The 24,119-nt window shown below is 41.7% G+C and overlaps 3 protein-coding genes across 3 annotated transcripts in view; all 3 read left to right on the forward strand.

Moving 5' to 3' along the window:
• Positions 1-6,352: 6,352 nt before the first annotated feature.
• LOC136718521 (uncharacterized) lies at positions 6,353-9,805 on the forward strand. Its single transcript, XM_066696275.1, has 5 exons — positions 6,353-6,564; positions 7,166-7,385; positions 8,226-8,339; positions 8,717-8,896; positions 9,642-9,805. The coding sequence occupies exons 1-5, from the start codon at positions 6,379-6,381 to the stop codon at positions 9,803-9,805; spliced, it is 864 nt and encodes a 287-aa protein (XP_066552372.1). The 5' UTR covers positions 6,353-6,378.
• A 123-nt stretch (positions 9,806-9,928) lies between these two features.
• LOC136718522 (dynein axonemal heavy chain 14-like) lies at positions 9,929-19,868 on the forward strand. Its single transcript, XM_066696276.1, has 7 exons — positions 9,929-10,070; positions 10,310-10,530; positions 10,944-11,072; positions 11,351-11,584; positions 14,438-14,552; positions 18,834-19,020; positions 19,865-19,868. Exons 2-7 carry the CDS (start codon positions 10,378-10,380, stop codon positions 19,866-19,868), a joined length of 822 nt encoding a protein of 273 aa, XP_066552373.1. The 5' UTR covers positions 9,929-10,070; positions 10,310-10,377.
• Positions 19,869-20,252: 384 nt separating this feature from the next.
• The window catches only part of LOC136718315 (dynein axonemal heavy chain 9-like), a 38,512-nt gene continuing 34,645 nt past the window's right edge, over positions 20,253-24,119 (forward strand). The window contains exons 1-2 of the mRNA XM_066696002.1: positions 20,253-20,356; positions 23,061-23,206. Coding sequence (XP_066552099.1) covers positions 20,284-20,356; positions 23,061-23,206 — 219 coding nt within the window. The 5' untranslated portion in view covers positions 20,253-20,283. The remainder of the gene's footprint in view (positions 20,357-23,060; positions 23,207-24,119) is intronic.

Here is a 24,119-nt window from a genome sequence, read left to right on the forward strand (position 1 = left end):
TGAACTTTGTCATGGTCATAATTTCTTAATGCACAGAAATAAAAATATATCCAGTCGCTCTGCCAAACGGTAGCATCATTAGAAAGTGTGGAAAAGTTTTAATGGATACCAAAATCTGTAGAATAATTTCATGTAATTTTTGAAGACCTTCGGCTGTATGTGCTGCATTGTAATCGATAATAAATCCACGTGTAGATGTGTAAACCCACGTCTGAGGTGACTCAAGGACTGCAGTTTCCCCATCGCACTTTGTTAGCAGTCGTCTCGGTCAACCAAGCGTTTGATTTCACTGGCGGCCGAAGATTGTGTATTAGAATTGCGATAATGACATGAATTAAAGTCTTTAAAATGAAAACTGAAATGGAAATGTAGTGGAAAGTAGATCTCCTCTGAATCCTCTTTCTTTCAGGAGAGTTGCGTGCGACGCAGCAGCCAGATGTTGATACGCAAGACCTGATGGCATCGATAATCACACTCCTGAAATCTCCAACTGCCGATCTAACGTGGTCAAAAGGAGCCAAGAGACAGATGGCCAACCTGGAACGATTCCTGGATGAGCTCAGTGCTTTCAGTGAAATTCAAGTAAGCTCCATGAGTGCAGTTTATTCCTCTCCTCCCCCAGCTCTCGGCTGTCCTCCGTGTTTTATGACGGGAAGGAGGACGTGTGGCTGTGAAAGAAAGCACCGAGTGGAGCGATTATGAGCGAGAGAACAGCTCTCGACGTGCCAAAGGTTAAAAAGTGATTAACAGCTGAGCCGCGTCCTACAGAGGAGCTGTCTGGCTGCTTGTCTTGGCGTTCTTAGGGTTTCTGTTGGAAGGAACACCCGACTGTCAGAAAGTCAATTAACCATGTCAGTAACAGAGCCCTGTAGTCGCTAACCGAGCAGCCGGGAAACACATTCACACTTCAGTTCTCCATAACCCTCCATGTGTAACGTAGACATGGATATGCAACAAAGGCCCGATTTTTATTGTACACGGTTTGAGGAGAATTGCCAACGCATTAGTTAATCCTGTTAAATTGGCAAAAAACAATCACCCCTCTGGAAACTCTTTTGACACCTACCACACGCGTTCAGCGCTCCTTCATATCTCTTCTACCGCGTCCCTCTGAGCACTGTGATTTTGCTCATAGCACAACGCTGTCTAACTGACGTATCCCTTCACACTCTGCGCCTCCAAACTCTGTTGAAGTGTTTAGCGGTGTCGTGGTAGGGACAGGCTGAACTGCAGAGGTTTTTTGTGACATGACAGATGACTCTCCTTATTAGAAACAGGCTTTCATAAGACTCCGTATGACTAAAATTCAGCAGCAGAACATTATGAAAGATACTGTGTGATCCTACATCTAGATCTCCATCCGAAATGTGTATCTTCGAAGGACAGCATAAAGATTCGCTAGCGCGTGTAGGTTGTGGGATCGTTCCTGACCTCAGTTTCCCTCTAGCTTGCAGAGACAACCCTGGGCCATTTGGAAACGGTCTTGCAGAAGCCTTCATTTGCTGTGGAGATGGATACTGGGAGGAATTCGGCGGTGGGGTCTCTGCTCAAATGGCTGCAGGGCGCCGTCTTCTACCACAGAGTCATGGTCTCAAAGGTAGGCGGCTTCAGAATCGGGTTCACATCAACGGGGAGCGATTCAGAGTGTGTTATTACGCCAATATGGCTTTATTAGTCACCTCTCAGACCATTCTTTGTCTCCTCTTTTCTGTGTTGCTCTTTTCGTGCCAGAGCTGTAATTTCCGCTTGGTCATCGTGTCCATACATACATTAGGAGACCAGGAATAGCGGTAAATCTGCAATGTTTATTTTCTTCCCCTTCCTCTTTTGGACCAGGACTGTTGTTTAATGTTTAATCGCGGCACTGGTGGTATGATTTTGCCCTAATTATAGTGTATGAATTTTACTGACGACTGAAAGCACTTCAGAGGATATGAGAGACGGCCAGATGGACGGAGGGACAGAGAGTGGTTGCCAAGTACTTTACCCGCCACCTGCTGGTTCCCCGAAGGACATTTACTAATAAAACTTAAATTTACATAGATTTTCGTTTTCGCTTGTGAAATCAATCCCTGATTTGGTGAGCCAGACAACAAAAATACACATTTTGTTTCTACACGGACCGTAAAATGTTACATTAATTATCAGCCCATTTGCCATCTCCTGGCTGGCAAATCTGTAACACATCTCATTGACTCAATAAGATTGTTTGGCCACCTGTAAATTATTCAGGAGCTTAGAAATCGATGAAACACCCATATATTTTCAGGGCCGAGCACAAATGTCTGCTAAAGCATGACTCTAAAGTGTGTACAACACATTTGGTAACACTGGCTTTTTTTTTCAATCTTGGATCATCAAGCTGCATAATAATGGAAACAGCAACATTTTAATACACTTAAATAGAAAGCGAGGTGTAACAGGGATTTTGTATTTCAATAATCGACCAAAGGGGTTTAAGCAGTGTGTGTGACCGAGGTTGAACGCTTCAGTGTGCGTGGAGAACGTATTCATTAGTAACTACACAATTTCTCTAGTTATTCACCATATAGAGACGTATTTGACTCTCCTTTGTTTAAATGGGGTCTTATCTATTACGCAAGGCACAAATGTGTAGCCATGAAACCTTCAGTGGGTGGCTAATAAATCTGTGAGTTTCCTTTTGATGTGCGAGACACCAGAGGAAACAAATACGCAGTTCGCCTGTATTGTTGTTATTGGTGTGCTAATTAATCAGACCAGCTTATGAGCTGAAGACCTGAGGAAGGAAGGCTTTGATGTCCAAAGCCCTGAAAAGACTTGATTGCACATGTCAAGTTCAGGAAGGGAGCACATGCTAACGAGGAACAGACCTGGATGCTGCTAATTAATTAGTGATTGAGTTTGAAGTTGTGGGTCAATTTTGGAATACTGATGAGCAATACCATTGTAATGACTTACTCCCAATAACCTATGAGCACTTCAGTCTTTATTTAATGTATGCACTTACTTATTTACTGAAACAAGGCTTGATATATTCAGAAGTGTGTTTATATAATGTGGTTTATAAATGCAGGATAATGTCTATATGAAAAAGACACCACTTTAAATATAACAGAAAGCAGCCAGATCCATTTGCCTAATTTTAACGGTGGTATTATGAGTAACATCTTCAGTGACAACGCCTGCCCTGTTCCCATCGCCAGTCTCGTAACGGCAGTACGGTTTTAATTGGAGAACGGCCAGTGAGATTGTAATGATTGAAATAATCGTCAGGCCTTGCAGGATGTTCCCTCTGTGGCCCGTGTCAATGTTAAACCCCCGCTATCGAGCGGACTGGAAGATGCTTCGCGAAGCGGTGCACTCTGCTTCTGCAAATGTACCGGGTCCTGTAGGTTAAGGTCATCAATCAGAATCATTTAATGGCCGTTTGAGTGATTACCTCGAAACGCAACGGCTAAGGGAGCGCGCTCCATCTACAAGTGATTAATCTCCTTGGGTTTATTGATATGCTACTCAGTACTCATAAATCAGTGATCATTAATCCCCCACATAATTCCTGTCATTCTTCGAAATCAATTCCCCACTAGCTAATTGAGATTGAACGAGTGGAAATTTACTGGCTCTAAATTAAACAAATCCAGTGTTGTGTGTGAGTGTGTGTGTGTTAGGCAAGTCACACAGGGTGCCAGTTCTTGTTTGAGTAACTCGGAGAAGTGGTTTGTGTGTGTGTGTGTGTGTGTGTGTGTGTGTGTGTGTCGGGGGGTGCTCGCGGGTGCAGTGAGGGAGGGAACCAATCGAGAACTGGGAAGGACAAAATGACCAAATGCAATCCATACCACAGACCTACTTATTGTTAATGGGTAGAAATCATCTGAAAGCAGTGGTACAACAGTACAACAGTATTGCTATCTCTTGTAGTAAAGTTGTACATTATGAAAAATATATACAGTAAATGTAATAGATGTAAAAAATGTAATGCTCTTTTAACGCTTTAACAGTTATTGAACAAAACACTTCCACAGCGGCAGGTAAATGCAATTATTTCCTGCCTACACACACTAAAAAATACAATAGTGATTACCCCTTTTAAAAGTAATAGTAATAAAGTCTGCCAAAGAGAGAGCGCTCTCCCGCTGTAAGGCCGACGCCTGGCCCCTTGCACTGCGTCAGGATTGCGATTGGGAGGCTCTGTGTTATCGAGGCCCTCTTTGTGTCGTGCATGCCAATGGATATCGGAAACTGATTGACTTGCTGAGGAGGGAGATGAAGCCAGAGACCCTCCACTGGGAGACTTCCCTCGCTTTGCATAAAGGCATCTTACACTTCTCTTGTGATGAATAATATATAGGCTTCAGTCTAGCTATTTCGCTGTAGATCAAAGTCTGTCTTCTGAGGAGGAAGGTCTGCGCGTATAAACCCGCCTTGCCGGCTCTAATCACTGCACGGAGAGCAAGACGCCCCCCTTTCCTGGTGCTAACAGGAGGGGCTGGAGTGTCCTGGAGAGAGACTCCTGCGAAATCAATGGCGGGATGGATGCTTATGAGACCACATGGGGAACGCTTGAACCAGCACCCCAGTGGGTCTTAAGTGCAACTCGGAGCTTCTGCCTCCATGGAGCCACATGCTTCAGTGTAATGTTCACCTGTAGACCATCACTCTCTACTGGACTTGGTCTTCCATGCTTAAGTTTAGTGCCAGAGTGAGACACCCCGGTCGTTGCTGGTCAGTGAGTGACAGTTTCAGCTCCTCTTGTGTTGTGTTGTGCTCTGACCTGAGTGATGGTAACCTTGAAGAACATCCGGGAGAAGATGATTTGATTTTGTTAATTACACCACTGCCTTTCTCCAGACCGGTGTGGAACTGTGTGGTAGATCTTGAACAACACCTCTGATGTTATTTAAAGGCTAGATATCATCTGATGTGTTTGCCAGATGTCTTAGGGGCAGGGCTGTCTCATCGATACTGCAGGCCTCGGCAAAAGACATTTCTTAAAGATGCACATTACAAAAAGTGGCATGTGAAGGAAATGATTGGGCAATTACTGTATGGTACAGAGTCTTAATACTGTATGCATTAAATATCAAAATACTAATTCATACCCTTCAGCAGTTTATATGTAGCAATTATGTTCACCGCATTAATGAAGAGAAATCTGCTGCATTTGAGATTAATGCCGAGATACGTGTATCTCCCTAACAGCTGTGCTTATCACGGGTATATTCAGCATTAGTAATGTTACAGCACTATGAAACGAGCTTTGATTTCTTTTTTAGTGAGGCTAAGCTAGAATTCATTAATTCAAACAATTTGTCATGCAAACCTTTTAACAGATGGAACACAAGCAAACAAAATCACACACAAATGAATCTAAATCTGATCTGACAGTCGTATTGAGCTATATATTAGCTATGATTATGCATTCTCTTTCCCGTCTGTTGGCAGAGAGGTTTCATGAGTAAAGAAAATCAACACGTTTCTGACATGTGGATTTTATTAATATTAAGTGTGGTTTGGAGTGTTTGAATTGATTAACATTATTTTTCAGAAAGAATTGCAGATGTCGCATTAATAGTTTAACAGCTTTTTTAGCATTTTTTAACCTTAGTTCTCCTCCTATAAAACGTACAGTGCGATTTTAAATTGTACGTGTGCCCGTTTGAAAATCAGATTCCACTGCTAACTGGAAGATGTCAAGTGTGCCATCACTAGCTGTCCGTAATGTCTGAGAATGTTATTTGGATATATTCAAACATCTGTGTTGTGAAGCCTCCTTCCCAATAACTTCCCCATCAGCTCCAAAAAGGCAGTGCTCACGCGCTGTCTTTGCCGAGATGTGAATTGATGCGACTTGGCCGACCCTCTCTAAGATTTAAAGAAAAAAACGGCAACAAAATCTCCTCGAAGCATCCTTTGTTCTGTTCTGAAAGGTCCAGGTCCCTTATGTGATCAGAGTACGTCATGCGCTGTAACCCAGGGATTAGTCTAATTGCATCACTCTGCTCTCCATCCAGTCCTACAGTGAGCAGAGAAGAAGAAAGCAAAGTGGTACTCTTGCCTCCACAGATGGAAGATGGCTTAAAGAGAACAACAATCTCTCTTACTCTTTTTGCAGTTTAACCAGTTTAGACTCATAAAGGCATGCAATGAGCACCGTATAGCGTCGGGATTAGTTTTATATACATGATCCGTAAAAGCTGTGTGTGTGTGAGAGGGATTGACTCAGTAGTAGCGGGTAAACGAAAGCAAATTCTTTTAATCAAGGCTGTTTCCGCTCCAAGGCCTCCCAGTAACCACCAAAACCCTGCATTGTGATTGTGACACGCTGTATAGTCAAATACATGCTTGACACGCTGGTCGTTGCTGTAGGTCCGACCCTTACAGAAGAAGGTGTCAGAGATGAGAGCTGCCTTGGAAGAGGCAGTGCAGAGGCTGAAGAGCCAGCAGGCCAGGAAGGGGGTGGTCTTGAGGAGGCTGGAGGAGCTGCAGACGGGGTTCGAAGAAGCTTCCATCGACAAGAACGAGCAGGAGAGGAGGGGTACGGAGAGCGCCAGGCAACTCTCCTATCTGGACTCTCTGGAAGAGGTCAGTATATTTCATTAAGAACATAAGAAAGTTGACAAACGAGTGGAGGCCATTCAACCCATCGTGCTCATTTTTCAGACCTGGAATAAGTCTGGTTGCTCTCCGCTGAACTGCATTACCAGGGTAGTCTTCTCCCCCCACCCCTCTATTTAGTTTACACTTGATCAGGTCCTGAGGTTGGTCTTCTGGATCACCCATGGACATCAGTTAAACCTATTGTTGTAATTTCCTCAGGAATCCCACAGATACAGGGTCATTGTATATATGTGTTTGTCCGTTTCAAAATATATATACTTTACGCAATGTTTGTAATGTCGGGAATACTGAACTTATTTTCCTCTGAGTTTAGCTCCGTTTATGCAGTTAAAACGTGTATTAATTGTAAATCAATCAACGTCTCAGAAAAGGTAGCGTCGGCCTACTACATGCATCCACATCTGAGCAACCTACATCAATACTTAAGCCTGCATGAATTGAAGCCGATAAAACGGGCAATGAAACGTTCAATTGATTCTTCAGGTCAGGTCACCTGGTGTTTTGCTTATAGATTGTACTGGCTTTTTTTTTTCTCAAGTTTTTTTTGTCTGGTTTTTAATTTCAGATCCTTCATTTCGAGCACCGGAAACACACTTTGAGTTCCTGTGCTGTGGCGGAGCGGACCCAGGGGCTTCTGGGTAGCACGGCCATGGCGGCAGGCCTATTGTGTTACCTGGGGCCCTACGAACACCTGTTCTGTCAACTGCTGCTCAGTCTGGAGTGGCCCAAGTGCCTAAGGGACAGAGGTCTGCCATTCTTGATTGACTCCCTTGACCCCATTAAAGGTACAGCAACCATGGAAAGAGCACGTCATGTGAGCACGGCTAAACGTGACATACGCAGATGTGGCAGAAATCCAATTTAGGCTTTTACGAAGTCAACCTCCGTGATGCGTAGAGTTGGCGTTAGGAGAATGAGTGGAGGCACAGTTACTGTAGTGTTTTTAACAGGGGGAGGATTGATTACATTTAGAGTTTCCAATGCTTAAATTTAAAAGATGGAGAAGAGAACACAGACAGATGACAATTTGACTTGTCATCTGTCTGTGTTCTCTATCTTTAATAAGATGTGGACACTTGGAGGGGAACAAAATAAATCAATGATGTGTCCACTAGTGTTGTATTTTCCTGCTTTCCTTTCCTGGCATGCCTATCAAGACCCTCATCCATAATAAGCACATGATTACTTACAATTATTGTAGCTCTGCTAGGATCTGCGTTGTTATATTGCACAGAATGAGCTATATTTAAAAATGACCTTTGCATTTATTTACTTGGTCTAGTTGATAAATGCTATGAGGCGTAATAAAAGATAATGTTTCCCCCTATAGTCTCCCTTATGATAAGTGCGGAGAGAGAAAGCAGCATTGATTTTTTTATCTCTATTTACATCGAGCTGACATGTTCTCATTAATTTCCTCAACTGCTCTGGAGAACAAGATTTCAAACCAGATTAAAACGGGGGTAGGCTGTCACTTTTGTGTCGACTGCAGAATCTGGGATATTAATTTAATGCCCCGATCAATATTCAAAGCTGTGATTGCTGATGTTTTTAGAGTCGTATCGATGGAGAAGATTAAATCATTGCAAACCCCTTCCCCTCTCTGTCGTTCCTCTGCGCTGCAGGGAGAGTAATTGATTTCTCTGTAGAATTCTTCAAGGGAGAGGGTGAGGAAACCGAGAAGGAAACAGATGTGAGGGCTGATTGCTACCAAGAGCGAGAGAAACAACACCAGCAAGGTACAGAGAGTCCCAGAGGAAGGCTGCAACATTTGTTTTGATTTTCCTAACATTTTGCTCCTTTCGCACAGTGATTGGAAACGAGAGAGGTTTTCTATGACAGACATTTATGGCAGGGGCACCAGGGCCTACTTGTATCGCCAATTCCATCACTGAGGGATTTTTCTCCCCCTCTCCTCTCGTGTCTCGCTTTTTCTCCATCTATGTTCAAATTAAAGGGAACGGTTAGGTCAATTAAAATGGAATATTTGGCAGATTCTCACTCCTAATTGATGCAAATCAGTCTGGCACAGTGGGGGAAGGGTAATCTGGTCACTTGGCTATCTGAGGTAAAACAAAAATATACAAACATGCTTTTCTGCACCTTTCTTATTCAGAAGAGTTCATGGAAGGTGATGGTCAACATCTACAGACACCTGAAGATGCTGAGGACACGGGCTCGTTCGCAGTGGACCTCCCTGCTCCTGCCATCAGCTCAGAGCATTATGGAGACTTTGTCAAAGTCTTGTTGAAGGCCATAGTTGGGGATGAGAAGATCCTTGACTGGGAAGCCAAAGGTGGAGCATCTTGTTTTATTATGTGTCAGTTTGGTTTCAAGTTGAGTGTACATTTTAATATGTAATATTGTCAGACAATAATAATCACCACAGATCTTGAAATGTTGAAGTTCCTGAACAATATGCCGACATTCGCTGAAACTGTAAGCTGGTTTGGGAGGGAATTCTGTACACTGAAAACATCTGCTCTTTCACAGGCTCCTGTAGAGTATGTGGGTCCTGTATCTGAAACAGAAATGATCACATTCATTATGTTTTTAAAGATATTTAAATATTTTAAGTGCTCATTACAGTAAAACGTTAACAGCTTTGATTATTTTTTGCTAATTATTTCAGATCAAATACGATAGGTCTTTGCTTTTTAGATTTAATTGGAAACAGAAACAGCTGAAGCTATAGCAATAGCGGCCCTGTATTAAAGCGCTCTTGCTTTTTTAGTGGAGGGAATTAATGGATTATTTTTTTTTACAGTTGGGTATTTTGCAGAGGTTTATTATACAAGCCATGTTTAATTACCTACATTAACATATTTGCAAGTTGAAATGAAAACAGATTCTAAATTGCATTAATTACGTGTTTCACGATTCACACTAATTATTCCAGCCACATTGAATATTCGAGGCTGCCTTCACTACAACATATTGTAGTTGTGGCTGTATTGGAAAACCTGGTCCTTCTCTTAGTCCTGTGGAGAGACTTGCGTTGACAACCCTGGACTGCGTCTCACATCAGTATCGTCTTTCAGATTGGACTCTCAGACAGATGCAAAATGCTGCGATTCTCCTCTCCTCCTGGCAGAAGCCCGCATTTCTCATATACCCCAGTAATGAGGCCGAAAAGTGGTTTAAAGAGCTCCAGGGGGCATTGCCACACACAGCGAACACCTGTGTCCAGCTTGGCGAATGGTAAGGCTTCACACAGTGTGTAGTCAAATATCTAACCGACTACACTCAACATTGTTCTGGCAAACCACGAGCTTTCGTAATTGATCAATGTTTTTTTCTTCTGCATCCTGTTCTATCCAGGCCAGACAGCACTGTCTCTCTTGCCATTGAAAAGGCTCTCATCTCTGGTTGCAGCTTGTTTTTATGTAACTACAGCCGGCCTTGGGATGCTGTGATCCGGCCTCTAGTTGAACACTGCAGTGCTGGCTGTTCATCTGAGCTTCAAAGTGGTTCGTACCGAAAGGCAGATGGCAAGACTTTCTTTCATTACCAATTATTCCTGCTGAAATATGTTTTTAAGCGTTACATTTGACAATAATATATAAATACAGGTTTTCTATGCATTTTAAGAGTTTACCTACTTCAAAATGAAATGGGACACAATCCTGTTCTTGGCAGCTGACCTGAAGTGGTAGTCTTAGTGGTCTGCATTCCAGATTTATTTGTTTATAATATTTTTGTTATTTAGACGGGCCATCGAGTATCATCTGCCTGGAGGGACGCAGGCTTCTTTGCTCAGATGAGTTTAAATTGTACATGGCCACCTCGCCATCGCAAAGTCCATTGGCCAAGGATATCGGCTATGGAACCACTCTCGTAAGCTACGGCGAAGGAGAGGAGACGATGTGCGACTTTTTGCTTCATCGCGTTTTTGCGAGAACCCAACCTGGCCTTCACGATCAGCTCAAGGTATGTAAGAAGCTTGGGCCCGCTCGGCTCACAGACTTCTCCAAGTGTAAATGTGTGCCGTGTAAATCAGTCCGTGTCAGTTACACACACAGACATCTGTGTAAGATACCCAAATATGCATAGAATAAGGGATCAATATGAATAGTAACTGGAGTGGCCACATCTTTCAAAGTGTTACCCCTTCTCCTCACCTTCTGGATCAAAGGATCAATCAAAAACGAGCTCAACATCTCTTTCTCTTTTATCGTCTGCCTCTTGCATGAATGTAGTATGTGTGTATATTGTGCTGTTCTATCTCAGATATGCAAATTGACTGAAATAACTCCAGTCACCGTGATGAGACCATGCTTGGATATATTTGTCATTCGCACTGCCCACTGTGTTCACCCTGTTTCTGTATTTGTTCAACACAGAGAGCGGCACACACTGTTCTTCAACTCAAAAGCGCCCTGAAGGACCTGGAGAGAAAGTTTCAAGAGTCTGTCTGTTCTTCACCCCAGGAAACCGATGCCTTGACAGACATCTTTAACAACAAGAAACAAGTACGACCTCCATACTACTTGTATATATAGATCACCATCACCATCATCCCATATTGATCCACTGCTGGATGAAGGCCTCCCCAAGATGTTTACACTTGCTTCGATCTACAGCTTCTCTTCTCCACGTCACATTTGCAGAGTTTATGGTTTCATCTTGTATAGTATAGTAGAGTATATATAGATACATAGATATAACCTTTTTTATACTTTTAATAGATGATGAGAACGAGGGGGATATTCTCTATGCTTTACACGGTTCTCCGTTCCTCTCCTTCCAGCTGTCAGAGAGGCTAGAAAGGGTGAAGTCACTGCAGTCCAGCCTCTCGCAGCGGAGGAACGCACTGCTTCCTATTGCCCAGCGTGGTGCTCTGATCTACGCCGTGCTGCGGGCCCTCAGCGTCCTAGCGAGGGAATACAAATTCCCCTTGAGCTATTTCCTGTGCCTCTTTGAAAACGCTGTTGAGAAATTCCTCAAGGAAGATGGAGTAGCTCAGGAGGAAACTGACATAAAGGTATGAACATAATGTTAGAGGAAGCCGTTCGTGTCAGCAGTGCATAGTGTGAGTCTGGTTTTCTGCAAAAGTAATCATTTATATCAGTTTGACAAACGTGGTTTTGTGAGACATCCATTTTGACTGGCTGTGTTTTGAAGCATGTTGTAGTCACCTAGCAGGTGTGAGTGAACTTTGTTTGTTGTGTTACTTCTTGTGCTTGTTTTTTTATTCTTCGTGGAGGGCAATCAGACTTACTAATTGCGAATATAAAAGTCCATCTTTGAGGGAAACACAGAAGATTGAAGACTGTATCACTGCTGATCTTGTGAGATCCGTGTGTGTTGTAAACTGTCAACCTGCTCTATTGTGGTAAAGAGACGGGACTTTGCCAACCTTGACGGTGAGAGGGTGCAAGATCTTTCTTCATCTGGGGCATTTTGTGATGCACACAGTGAGAAGTGACAGCTACAAGAAAGAGCAAGTTTATAGGACTAATTAAGCCCCCTAAGCGATTCCAATAAAGTTACACTGAGTTGAACAAATTAATTGATGAAGAGTAAAGACTGCGCGGCCCCTGAGGGAACCGCTAACATGAAAATAACTCCTAAGTACTTTAGTAGTCTTTCCGAGGGGGAAAAGAACTATAAAATCTGACAGCTAGCATCAGTCCCATTACTACTGGGGGTGTCAGCTGTAATAACACAAAAGTGTCACAAAGGATTAGAAGACAAAACCAATCTGGGTTGAGAAGGCCCAGCTGGGGACGGTTGTCAGCTGTGCTAACAATAAGATCTGGTAGCGTTCGGATTCTTCTGGTCGACTTCCCTCCGAGAGGTTTGTTAGGGTGAGATCAACAACAACAACAACAAGACAAACAGTGCGGGGGAAAGAAAACGGGAAGTCAAGCAGGTTTCCCCCCGTCCCCGGTTATTATTCAGTAAAAGCCCGAGGATGAGGCTAAATGACAGCCCCCTGTCACAAGTCCTGAGACGGTGAATGTCTTTAATGGTTTCCGACAGGCAGAGCAGGGGCGAGGATCCCGTCTGAAAGGGATAATTCTCTGCGCCACGCTTTGTTTTTGTTTTTAATGGAGTAAAGAAATTGAAACGGCAGGGTGACTGTTAATCATATCTTTCGAATGGATACCAAATACAAATAACGAGAAACAGAATTATTTTTTAAGGTTTATTAATATCTTGGAAAATCCCGATGACACAAATGAGATCTAATGACAGTTTTTTTTTTTTTCTCTCATTGCACAATTTATATCACAGCTGTTGGTTATCATTTGGGTCTGATGTTCATTTTTAATAGGCTTGCATTTAGTCCAAATAGATTCCCCATCTAAATTGCTATTCGCACCATATCAATTCATATACACACTTAATACAACTTGATTATATGCAATTTATTATTAATTTGTAAAAGTGTAATACCTCGCAGTGCATCATCCAAATAATGATGATTCTTTGCCAGCCCGAGATGATTTCACAGTCCGAAGAGAATCGTTACATGTCATGCTTTCCATCCTGGTTACCTAGCGACAGTGCAGCTATACAACAAAAAAAAGCCCTTTTTCTGTCATCTTAAAGTATGTGCAGCACTACGGTTCCCCATTTTAATGTGGATAAACATATTTTGTCTTCATGGTGTAGCTAATTCCCTAAACCCATCAGTTTAGAGCAACAGTAACAGTCAAATATAGTCTCTACACATTTATACACAACAAAATAGAAATCTAATGGTGGACCGGACCCTGAATACTAACACTTGACACTATGTGAAATGATAAACAATGCTCTTATTCCACCGTTTTTTATTAAATTTCCCGCATTGCATTTCAGCCGGTTAATTGAACTCTCCTAGCTTCTTTTACATTTTAACCCTTAATTTGTTACATCTTTTCATTAGCTGTTGAACCATTTACTTACAGGAGGTTAACGATCTAAAGCTGACATAAATCAGGACTGATTGCACTGTTACGACAACAGTAATCAAGAACCTCCCGTCCAGCAATCTGTGCCGTCATACAGAAATGTTTCCAAGGTGGGAAACTACTGCTCTCAGTTAGGATAATGAGATCAGCTGTTTAAGGCCCAGGAATCCTCTGACGGGAGAAGCTGAAAAGGACGCAATGAAAGTGAACATGCCCTCCAATTTTAATCAGGCCCGATAATGGTTTCAGTTGCAATCATCATGGAGTTAAATCATCACCAATTGTGTCACGTTGAAGCGTTTTCATATTCGAGTTGTCGACGGGTAGACCCCACCGTACGGTTGACAGTTCTGTCTCTCTGAACTATTTTAATTTGTTTCAGCAATTGCTAACAGATGGGGAACGGATTCTTTGCTTCAGACAGAAGCCCGGTGGTTGAATCTGGGTCCCGACTCCTTTGCTGTGGTGTTCAAAATGATTCCATAATGAGACGAGCAGGAATCCGTGAATTAACCTTGTGACCGGCCTATGTAGGGTTTAATCTGCGTAGCATCCGGATCTAAACCAAACACTTCAACTCACCTGCCTTATGAACTCGGACGTAAGCCTATGAGTTTTGAAAGTGTGTTAATTGTGTTGCGTTCCCAGAGTAAGAACAAAAAACAAATGTGTTTCTAATGACCGCAGAGCGCCCTAAATATATGGTCCAACTTCTACCCCCAAGCGCCCTGACTGTGTAGCCCATGATTGGTCTGAAGTGGTGCACTCCTTGGAGGGTAACCGTGCATTGGTCTGTGAAATGTGATTTAATGTCTGGCTTATTATTTGGGTGATGCAGATATTCTACTTCATTTCATTTTTTAAGTGGAGCAAAAACATTTAATGATTTGTGGGTCCCGTAATGTGATGGCTAAGAGATGTTTCCATGGTTACAGGTTGAAGATGCCTGGCCAGATGCATTCAGTCGAGCTAAATCCATAACAGACCCTGAAGTTACAGAAGCCCCTGATCCTTCAGACAGACAGCAGCGCAATGATCCCCCTGGAGAAGGTAGTCCAGTCATGAAGCTATTTTATTGTTTTGTTTTTTTAAATAATAACTGTTTTGTCATGGTGGATGTTGACTAAAACCCTGCTCTAACTATAAGCATGTTTAACGCTACACTTCTCAAATGATCTCCGTTAGAACTGTGTTTTTAAACTAAACTTATTTACTTATCATGGATATTGTGAACATTATTATTATTGACACACTTTAGACCTGATTTAATTTTGATAGTTTTATATTCTCCAGTCAATATCGAGCGGTAATTGATTCACAGGGAGAAGGCCAGATCCTGAAGGTTAAGGCTTTAAGCACTTCATCTGCAAACCTCGTGGTCTTTCATTGGGTTTACAAACGGGTTCATTTTAAGGTTGTAGTTGGTAGTATACAGACAGTATCCCAAACTAATATGAATGACTGTAACTTGTGTAGTCACGAATTGTTTTTGTGTCTGTGTACGTCTGTTGCTGAATTACAAATTTCTTTATATGTGTGTTATTTACGGACACCTCAGGATCGCGGTGTATTTTCATGTCTTGTAGTTGATGCTGCACAGCAGGACTTGTTTAAAATTTTAACTTAGTGAATGGTAATTTTCATACCGACAGTGAGGCATACAAATCTGGGAAGTGTGTTGTGTTCCCATTTGATTTCTTTCCCCTGTTCTCCTGCAGAGCAAATGCATCTTTCTGTATTCACATTTTTCATCACTGAACAGAATACAGATTTATTTTTTTATTTTTTTGCCCTTTTCAAAATGGCACATACATGTCAGCCAGAAAGGTCAGAGTATTTCACATTACGAAGGGCATTAAAGTAAACTCCAGCCTCTCTCCTTTCATTTCAAGTGTTTCATCTGTACACACTCCCTGGTGCCTTCTTTCAAATCACATTTTCAATGGAACAAATTATAAACCTGATCAAAATGACCACCTATACTAAATCACAGAAGGCATTGAGGCAGGCTTCTCCAGGTAATGATTTGTACCAGATGCCATGTGCTGTGTAGAGGTCATGTGTTGTGGCCTATGAAGGAACACAAAAGGCAATCTGTGGCGTGTTAATGCCAGTTCCCGCCAGTATGGCATGCCTGTGGGATCAGCAATTCACTATTGCATCTGCAGTGCGGCCACCCGTGACATTCCAGGGACTTCCTGTAGTGCATTGTGGGTCATACCACATTGAAATAGAGGATTGTGGATCTCGGACCTGACCCAACCTCACAGAACACCCCAGGGATGAACTGGCTTCCCTAGAATGTGCCCTCTTGAAGGAACGACACACTATCTGTAAAACATCTGCCCTTTTGAATTGTTTATTTGTTTTCTCTCCTGACCTGATTCTTTAGGTATTCCCTTTTCTATTCACACGTCAGACCTATTAAACACCCCGTGTCACGAATGGAAAACAAACCTCCGCCGTGCAAACAGTCCTGGAACAACTGTCAGGGACGGATCCTGCTTTCCACACAGCAGTTTAAGACAGTTGTATATTATCACTACATTTACCTCCATGACAGACTTACACAAACCCCGACATCGTGTAATTCAATCATGTATTCTGCTTCAGCACTACAAGCTGCTTCTGTTACAGGAGACGGCACAAGATGGACGCTCACTAAAATCCACAGGGGGCGACCGCAGACAGGCCTGATTGTTGCAGTTTGAATGAGAGAAGAAGAAAAACAACTTTGCCCAGCATCCAGGATTTATTTTTTTGAACGATCTGTTTAAAGATTTAAAAATCTCTTTATTTGTCTCCACGCTGTAAACAATAGACTGTTCTCCTGGCATTTATGACTGACTGGTACCAGCGCTTGCTGTATAAGTGTACATCAGTCAGGCAAGTGCTGGGGAGAATGCATTAGCACAGCCCTGCATAATGAGCTGTGCAAATTCCCTCTGGGGGTTGTTAAAACAGATAGATCGCCTATGGTAAACAACAAGGCAGGTAGATGTTGAAAACAGATGTCTTTGAAGACTGACAAATGCACGATCCGCTCGGCAGAAACCGGTTCGTTTGAATGCTGCACTTTTAACACAGATTTTGAATTGGGGATATCTGGGCTGAATGGGAGGGGCTTTAAAAACACATGCACACAGAACTCAAAAACATGTACTTTTAACAGTTAAGTTACTTTTAACAGTACTCAGATGTTTTTATGTTGTTGCTTTGCTTATTAAGAAATATTTGTCTACTAGTTATGGAATAAACTAAAGTGTGTTCTTCAAATGATATGACACACAATCCCTGGGGACAAACTTGCGGCCCATTAATTCAATTAAATATAAATTACATTTTAAAAAGTATAGCCCTAAAGAAGATCATTTGATTGTTATGAGCCACATACATGTTGTTGAAATGGCCTTTCAGACCAGCCTGCAGCCTGGAAGGTTTATGAGGTTTCAGTTTCCCTGCGATCAAGTTTTTATTTTGTCCTGCTTTTTTTTCAGACATGATATTTCTTCTCTCTTTATGGCAACATACCTGCTGCTCAGCTGCAAACCACGAAAGAGCTTGAAGAGGAATTCATTGCCCTAGATTTTATTTCCTCTTGTGATTACAATCTAAATCGTTTAGTGATTAAAATACACATGCATTTTTGATTGTATAATGGGCACTAGCATCGCACAACATCCAAAATCTGACATTGAGCAGGATCGACACTGCATTACAAAGTGCAACTAAACACACGACTCAAGTTTTGCCTTACTGGCCACTCCCAATACAGTTAGCCCATGTTTTCACAATCGCTCTTTGCTTTTGGCCTTTTCAATTACGACAAAGCAACAAAAAACTGGCAGACAAAAAAAAAACAGACATTACTTGGATAAAGTCATTTTAATACAAATATTAAACCCTCACGTTCGTGTAAGACATACCTTGTGAAGCTTTAGTCAGATTTCTCACCCGGAATGAACCCCCCGTTTCCCCTCTGATTCCTATTTTCAGTCAGATGTGATTGTGGTGCAGTTGTGTTAGATAGATGTTTTTTCTCTTATCTCCACATGGGGGCAGTAGAACGCTGTACTGTCTGGGCCCACACTCTTTTACACACATTTTTTCTATTAATCTTCTGTGCAATTTGTGGCAAAGCTTTAAAATGATGTATCAGCCACATTCTTAAATTTGATGTAATTGAACAAAATCATATTCCTCTGTAATACTATTATGAGTGCCCTGCCACCTCTTTTTTGGTGTGGGGGGGTATTGCCTGCTCTTGTAGAATTATATGGCTATCACACATAAAGCTTTCTTCTGGTTTCTTCAAAGAATAAATAACAAATATATGAATAAAAGCTGTGTTCCCTATATATGGTGTTGCAACAAAAGTGTAGTGCAAAGTGTGTACATTATACCACACCTTGCAGTCTGATGGGCAGGTGGCATTGATTTTACATTGATCTCCGTGATCATCCAGAAGGTGTGAAGAGAAAAAAAAGTCCCACAAAAGTTCCCTCCGTGCCACAATAATCCCCTACAACAGTGCAATTTGAAGACAACATACATAGACAAAGATGAGGCATATCCTAGGATCTTACATACGTGTGTGTGCTGTGTTTTATTTCTGTCAAATTGATGCTTTTCTATAGTTTAATGTGCTTAGTATAAATGTTAAATGCCATTAAAAAAGTAGCATCAGATTTAGCTATCTGAATCGCTTGGAAAAAAACAACCAACTGTGCTAGGAAAAACGATGTCGAATATGGGATTTATTTTCATGTCAAAAGCCACTAATCTGACCTCGCCTCCTTTTGGACATGTCAGGCAAAGGGCAGCGTTTCAAGCTTTTTCTGAGCGATGTAACAGGCTTAATTTTTAATTTGTGATTCTATTAGCAAGCAGACAATGTACTTTTTTTTCCCCTTCGTTTTTTATGTTTTAATCTTTCATCTCTTTTGGCTGTGAGCTGCTGGAATTGACTTGGATTAAAGAAAAGTTAATTCCAGCAGCTCGCTGCCAAGACAGGAGCAAAAAGATACTGTGGCAGTCGGAGGCTTAATAGGGAAAATTGAAGTTAAGTGTAGATATAATTTTGAAGTGTGTAGTTCCCTGAGAACTGTGTATTCTCCATTTTCCTTAAGTATAATACACAATTATCTGATCAAATTTCTGCTTTCTCCTTACTTACTGAACTGCACACATAGTATTCTGAAAATATCATAGTTTGCATTAAAGAAATGTGAACTACAGTGAAGTTATGATTACGTTGCAGAGAAGGCCGGATTTTGTTTGAAGAAAAATCTCCCTTAGCTGTATAATCATTACTTTGTTTTTATAACACAGAACCATCTGAAAACAACTTTGATAAACCAGCCACTGTTCCTGACCTTTTAGATGGAGCACAACCTCAACAAATAGTGGACAAAACCGACACACTTACAGACTGCGAGACATCGCTCAGCCTCTCCACCAATCAGATCGGGCAGCTTGTGGATCACCTGACTGAGACTGTCCACCAGACAATAAATCAGTTAGTAGTTTCACCGTTTTATTCATTTTATTACTCCAGTTTTATTCAGCGTATTTATTTATTAAGAGAGTTTTCTTCATTTCAGAAACACTCCGCTGAGGAGTTTTTTCAGCTCTGTCAACTAATATAGAAAATAATGAAAATAAACATGGCTCCTAGCTGTGTCGGCGTAATGGATTTTCAATTAAGGGCAGGCAAATAACCTGTAAATGTGAAGGGCAGTGGGTCCGTTGGCACTCGGGTCTCTTTGGTCTAATGAAAGGCGTTGTATCGAAGAAACTCCACTGAGATTATTAACACGCTGTGTACAAGGTCAGGTTTCACACACTCCAGCTGCTGTCTGTCCATCTGTTCAGTACAAAGTTCCTTTCAAAGTCCTCAGCCTCCGAGACACAGAAATCAGAACAGCGGGGATGTTTTTTTTTCTTCTTCTACTTTTCTTTATCTTCACTTTTGCTTTGTAGTGCTGTCACTCTGTTTTTGGGGGGCACAATTCAAGATCAGGTCTGTATATTTCCACAGGCAAGATACCAAAATTTCTTTACATTCTTTCAGGTGTGTTTGAATATCACCGAACAAACTACAGTGCGACAAAAATTACTCTTTTGTGGTTATATTTGTCTGACAAATCCTTTTCAGCTTATTAGATCTGTAGCATTCGAATATGTTGATTCTCTAACCCAGTGAGCTTTGTGCGTCTTAATGGCACCCACTGAAATATATATTCTGTTACACATCAGTATTGTGCCGATTTTCTTTTTTTTTTTTTTTATTAAGGACAATCACTCGTACCCCTGGCCAACGTATTCCTGAATCGTTTTTCTCACCCCTTGATCCATTGTAGCTGAACATTTATATAACTAGTTGACATCTTGTGAAAATGTTATTGAATGTTGGCAACTCCATTCAACTTCAACTGAAAACTAATGCTTTAAAGTACGCAATACCACATTTTAGAGCTGGAAAACAGACCATTTTATATACCAGTGGGACTTACAGGCTTAAACAATAGAACAATCTCCCTACTTTCCTTTCCTTAGATTTAAAGTAATATGACAGAAGTAGACATTTGTATTTAAATGTGTTTATCAGAGATTAACTACAATCCATAAAAGCTCTTAGAAACCATATCTAATTGTGCACTGCAACTTGACCGAGTTCTCAGACAGGCTGTGGAAGATCGTCCTTCTCACATTTGACCTCTGACCCCTCTCTGTGTCTTTCAGGAGTTTGCTTCCAGAGCACAGCCTGGTCTTGTCCTGTATGCTCTCGTTGTGCATCCAGCTGAAGACGGAGGGGGCAATCGAAGAAGAGGAGCTGTCCTTCCTCTTGAAAGGTACAACAGACATTAGATATTCGAAAGCTTCCTTTAAATAAAATCTGATGCATCAAAAACAGTAAAGATGGAGATAATTTTTCCTTTTTTTAAAGATTTTAATCTTTAATCTGGGGTAGATGTTAATCACATATGTATACCTGACACCATGTTTTGCATTAGGACCACGCTATTTAAACATTACAACTGGCTGTGCAATGTGGTCCTCTCCGGGACCTGTCTTTCCTTGTGGTGGCTTGAGAGCCTGTCTCAGAGGATGTACCATCTTAGGCACAGTGAAAGAGGCTGTGCCTAATCCCTCCGACTGTGGGAGAGAGACGGCAAAGCCTAAAATCAGATAGAACGGAGCTTCTGTTACTTTAAGTACCCAGCATGCCACGCTGCGAATCCTATCCCCCTATCCTTTTAAGTAACTTATTCTCCGGGGGATCGGAGAGATTACACCCTTTCTCTGTCAGATGATGCCTAAACCTCTTGTAGCAGCTTGTTTACCATTAGGATCACTTAACAGTGGTCTACAGTTTCAGCCCTGATCCTGTTACCGGCTCCCAAACTTGGTATTCTGTTACTGTCCCCGGGAGTTCATCATTATTGCATCTGCCACCTCTCCACTCCTCTCCCGACTCCTACACAGCCGTCCGTAATCTTTTTACTGACAGCTCTCCATCATAGAGATGACTTGAGTTCCCATACTGTTGAGTTTCCCTTCCAATTACCCATGGCTTTTACCTGGACACAAATGGATCTGCTTAGATGGTTTAAACAGATCATCTTGGCAGCATCCACTTAAGATGTTAACAGCATTATGTTTCAAGTAAGTTAAACACAACCGCATGACGGCATCTTTCAAAGCTTTAGCAAATATCTGGCCTACTTACTGAAAATGCATGGTGTCTATTAATGGCTGCCCATGCTGGTCCTTGTAAGACAGCAGGATGGACATTATAACCCTTCCCCTTTCTGTACACTGGAGCGAATTCAGTCCATTCCCTAATCATTATGAGTGCTTCAGGGTGTAGTACAGGTTATATAGACCCATCACAGCAACCGGTGTGTCTTGAAGGTCATTTTATCTTCACTATATTGTGAAGGTGTCATATAAATCACGCTACAGCTAATTTATCAAACCCTGTTAACAGGAGTCGAAGAAGGCTCTTCAAGTTTATAAAAAAGAAAAAAAGTGATGAAAAACTCATTTGTGGCTGTCCAGAGTGTAGAACATGTTGTGGCACTTCAGAATTGATTTAGTTTTCATTGCAAATCCATAATACTTAGAGATTTAGGTCTGAATTCTTGCAGCATTTCACTTCAAGTGTGATTGCTCCCATTGAAAAAGGAGATATCGCTAAAATAAATATTGAAGGCTTCGTATTGTGAAATACCAAATCGCAGGACATGTCAGTTAAATGCCAAGAACCCCCCCGACTTTATACCGTACTTTAGTGGAGAGTGTTTATTTGAGGAACGACTGCATCTGTACTGTTTTACAGTCTCATGGTGCCACTACAGGCAAGTACCCAAGTCCGCGTTCACTGTAGCTCGGGGGGATGTTCAAGTGCAGTCAGTATCATCCTGAGAGAATCAGACAGGTTTGATCTTCAGCTGACCCCATCCTTCGAGGTAGTAAGGATTCAAAAAGCGTTAAGTTAGTCCTCCGCACTCTGACCCTTAAGGTTTCAGCTGGCGTCTGTTGTCTGTCTGTGTGATGTCACTTGTAGTGGCAAAATAAGTCTCCAAACTGTGATGGAAGTGGTGGAAATGCAAGAAATTACCTGATAAGGAAGCTTGTATTCATGTGCTTCTCCTTTCTGGATCTGAGTAGGAAATGCTTTGTTTCCAATGGCCCAGCTTCCAGAGGGATCCGTAATTCCGCTCTTTAATTACTGCGATTTGATTCCTGCACCACAACGATCGCACTGGGCTGATGAGCTACGGCTACAGCCTGGTGATGCATCAAATTTGGGTTTCTATTTGTATATATTTGTAGGATTTATTTTAATGTAATTTGTCTCAGTTTCTTATTTCATTTGAGCCGCTGTTATAAATTGCTCTGTAAATTTCCCATGGCAACCGTGCTGTTTAGTTAATGATTTTGCTTCTGCTTAATGACATGCCAGAAATGATGTCTTGTGTTAAAAAATAGAAACTAAACCAAACAGAACAACAAGAAAAAGCAAGGAGGAAAAAGTAAAAGATGGGCTTTTGCTGTACTTAGGCTTTGATTGATTCTACGTCTCTTTATGTACAATATGGGTGTGTGATCAAAAAGTACAATAACAGGCACATTAGAAAACCTAGTGTAGTATCACTATACCAGAAACTAATTCAATCTTTGACATACTTCAAAACACATCTTAACAAATAGTACATTTTACAGCAGCAGTTTTAAAAATGAGGGTCGACAGTAATAGTTTAGCTGGGAACATACTGCAATAGTGTTTACACCCATCGATCAAATCAATACATCAATTAAATTATTGATGTAGCCGTTTTGCAGCCGTAGTGGTTCATAAATAGCAGAGGGAGAAGTTCAGCCCTATATAAACTCTTATTGACTAAACAGTGAATCTATTTTTGCTCTATCGCAACGGAGCTCTAGTATAAAAATAAACACAATACAGACTGCCCTTGCACAAAGAGTAGGATCTCCTCTGCTCCTCAGAGGAATGTGCCCCTAGCGAATGTCTTTTCTTCATTGCAAAAGGTTGTCGGTGCTACCCTGGGCATCCCTTGTCTCTGGGGGATTTCGGTTGTGACGCTGAGCCCCCCGCCTGGATCCCACCCAACCAATGGGAGTCTGTGCTGAGCCTCTCTCTGTTCCCTGGTCCCTTGGACGGTGTCTGTGTGCAGGTGAGCCTCTGATATGCCTCATTTGTTTCCAGGCATGCAAATGATCCTGCATCAACCGAGAATCACATTTAATCAAAACTCTGACCCACCCGGCAAATGCCAATCGCGCGCCCAGTGTTTAATGACTCGGCATTGACGTGTTTGGCATTTGCGATCGATTCGGGGGGGGATTGGGCGTGTGGTTTTATGTAACCTGGGTGTTAGAAAACAAGCGTTGCGTTTCTGCCTTCCCCTGTGCGCCACTGCGTTTTGTTCAGATTGATCTCAGTGATTCATCTCACGGTGAGTCTGCCATTTGCTGTACTTTCTCACTATGCCAGGTCTCGAAGAGGAAGTTTAAGATTTTAAGTAGGTTAAAATCACATGTTATCTGCAGGGGCTTTCTGAGAGATGAACGATAAAGGTTTTTGGCACCAGAGGTATATGTTCTGTAGAGTCTGAAAAGCTTTCTTTGGATGAGATGTACACAGCACTGTGGGTCACTGGTTCCATCGGTCTCCTGGTTAATACTGTAGGGTATTTGCTCATAGATTGAACAATACATATACAATTGACCTGTAAAATGCAGGACGGTGTGATTGTTTTTGTTTTAGGTTTGTTATGTAGGTCAACTTTCTGTTCAAAACACTGTCCTCTGTGTACCAGGGACTGTCATGCATTTCAGTACAGGTTTCTGAACCCAACGTACTTCCTTTCAGACCAGGATCATAATTCACGTCTTATAACAACCTCACTGAGGGGGGAATTTTATCTCTCTTTAAAGTTGCTGCTCGCACAACAAAAATGAGACTAAAGGAGTAGAGGATTTTAAATGTCAAACAACAAAAACGTCAATGTGTGTGTTTCATCCTTTCAATTTTGAAGTATTTCACACACCAACTAGTAATTAAATTGAATCCTATTTGCCTCAATG

The sequence above is a fragment of the Amia ocellicauda genome, chromosome 22, assembly GCF_036373705.1.
Source record: "Amia ocellicauda isolate fAmiCal2 chromosome 22, fAmiCal2.hap1, whole genome shotgun sequence".
Taxonomy (NCBI): Eukaryota; Metazoa; Chordata; class Actinopteri; order Amiiformes; family Amiidae; genus Amia; species Amia ocellicauda.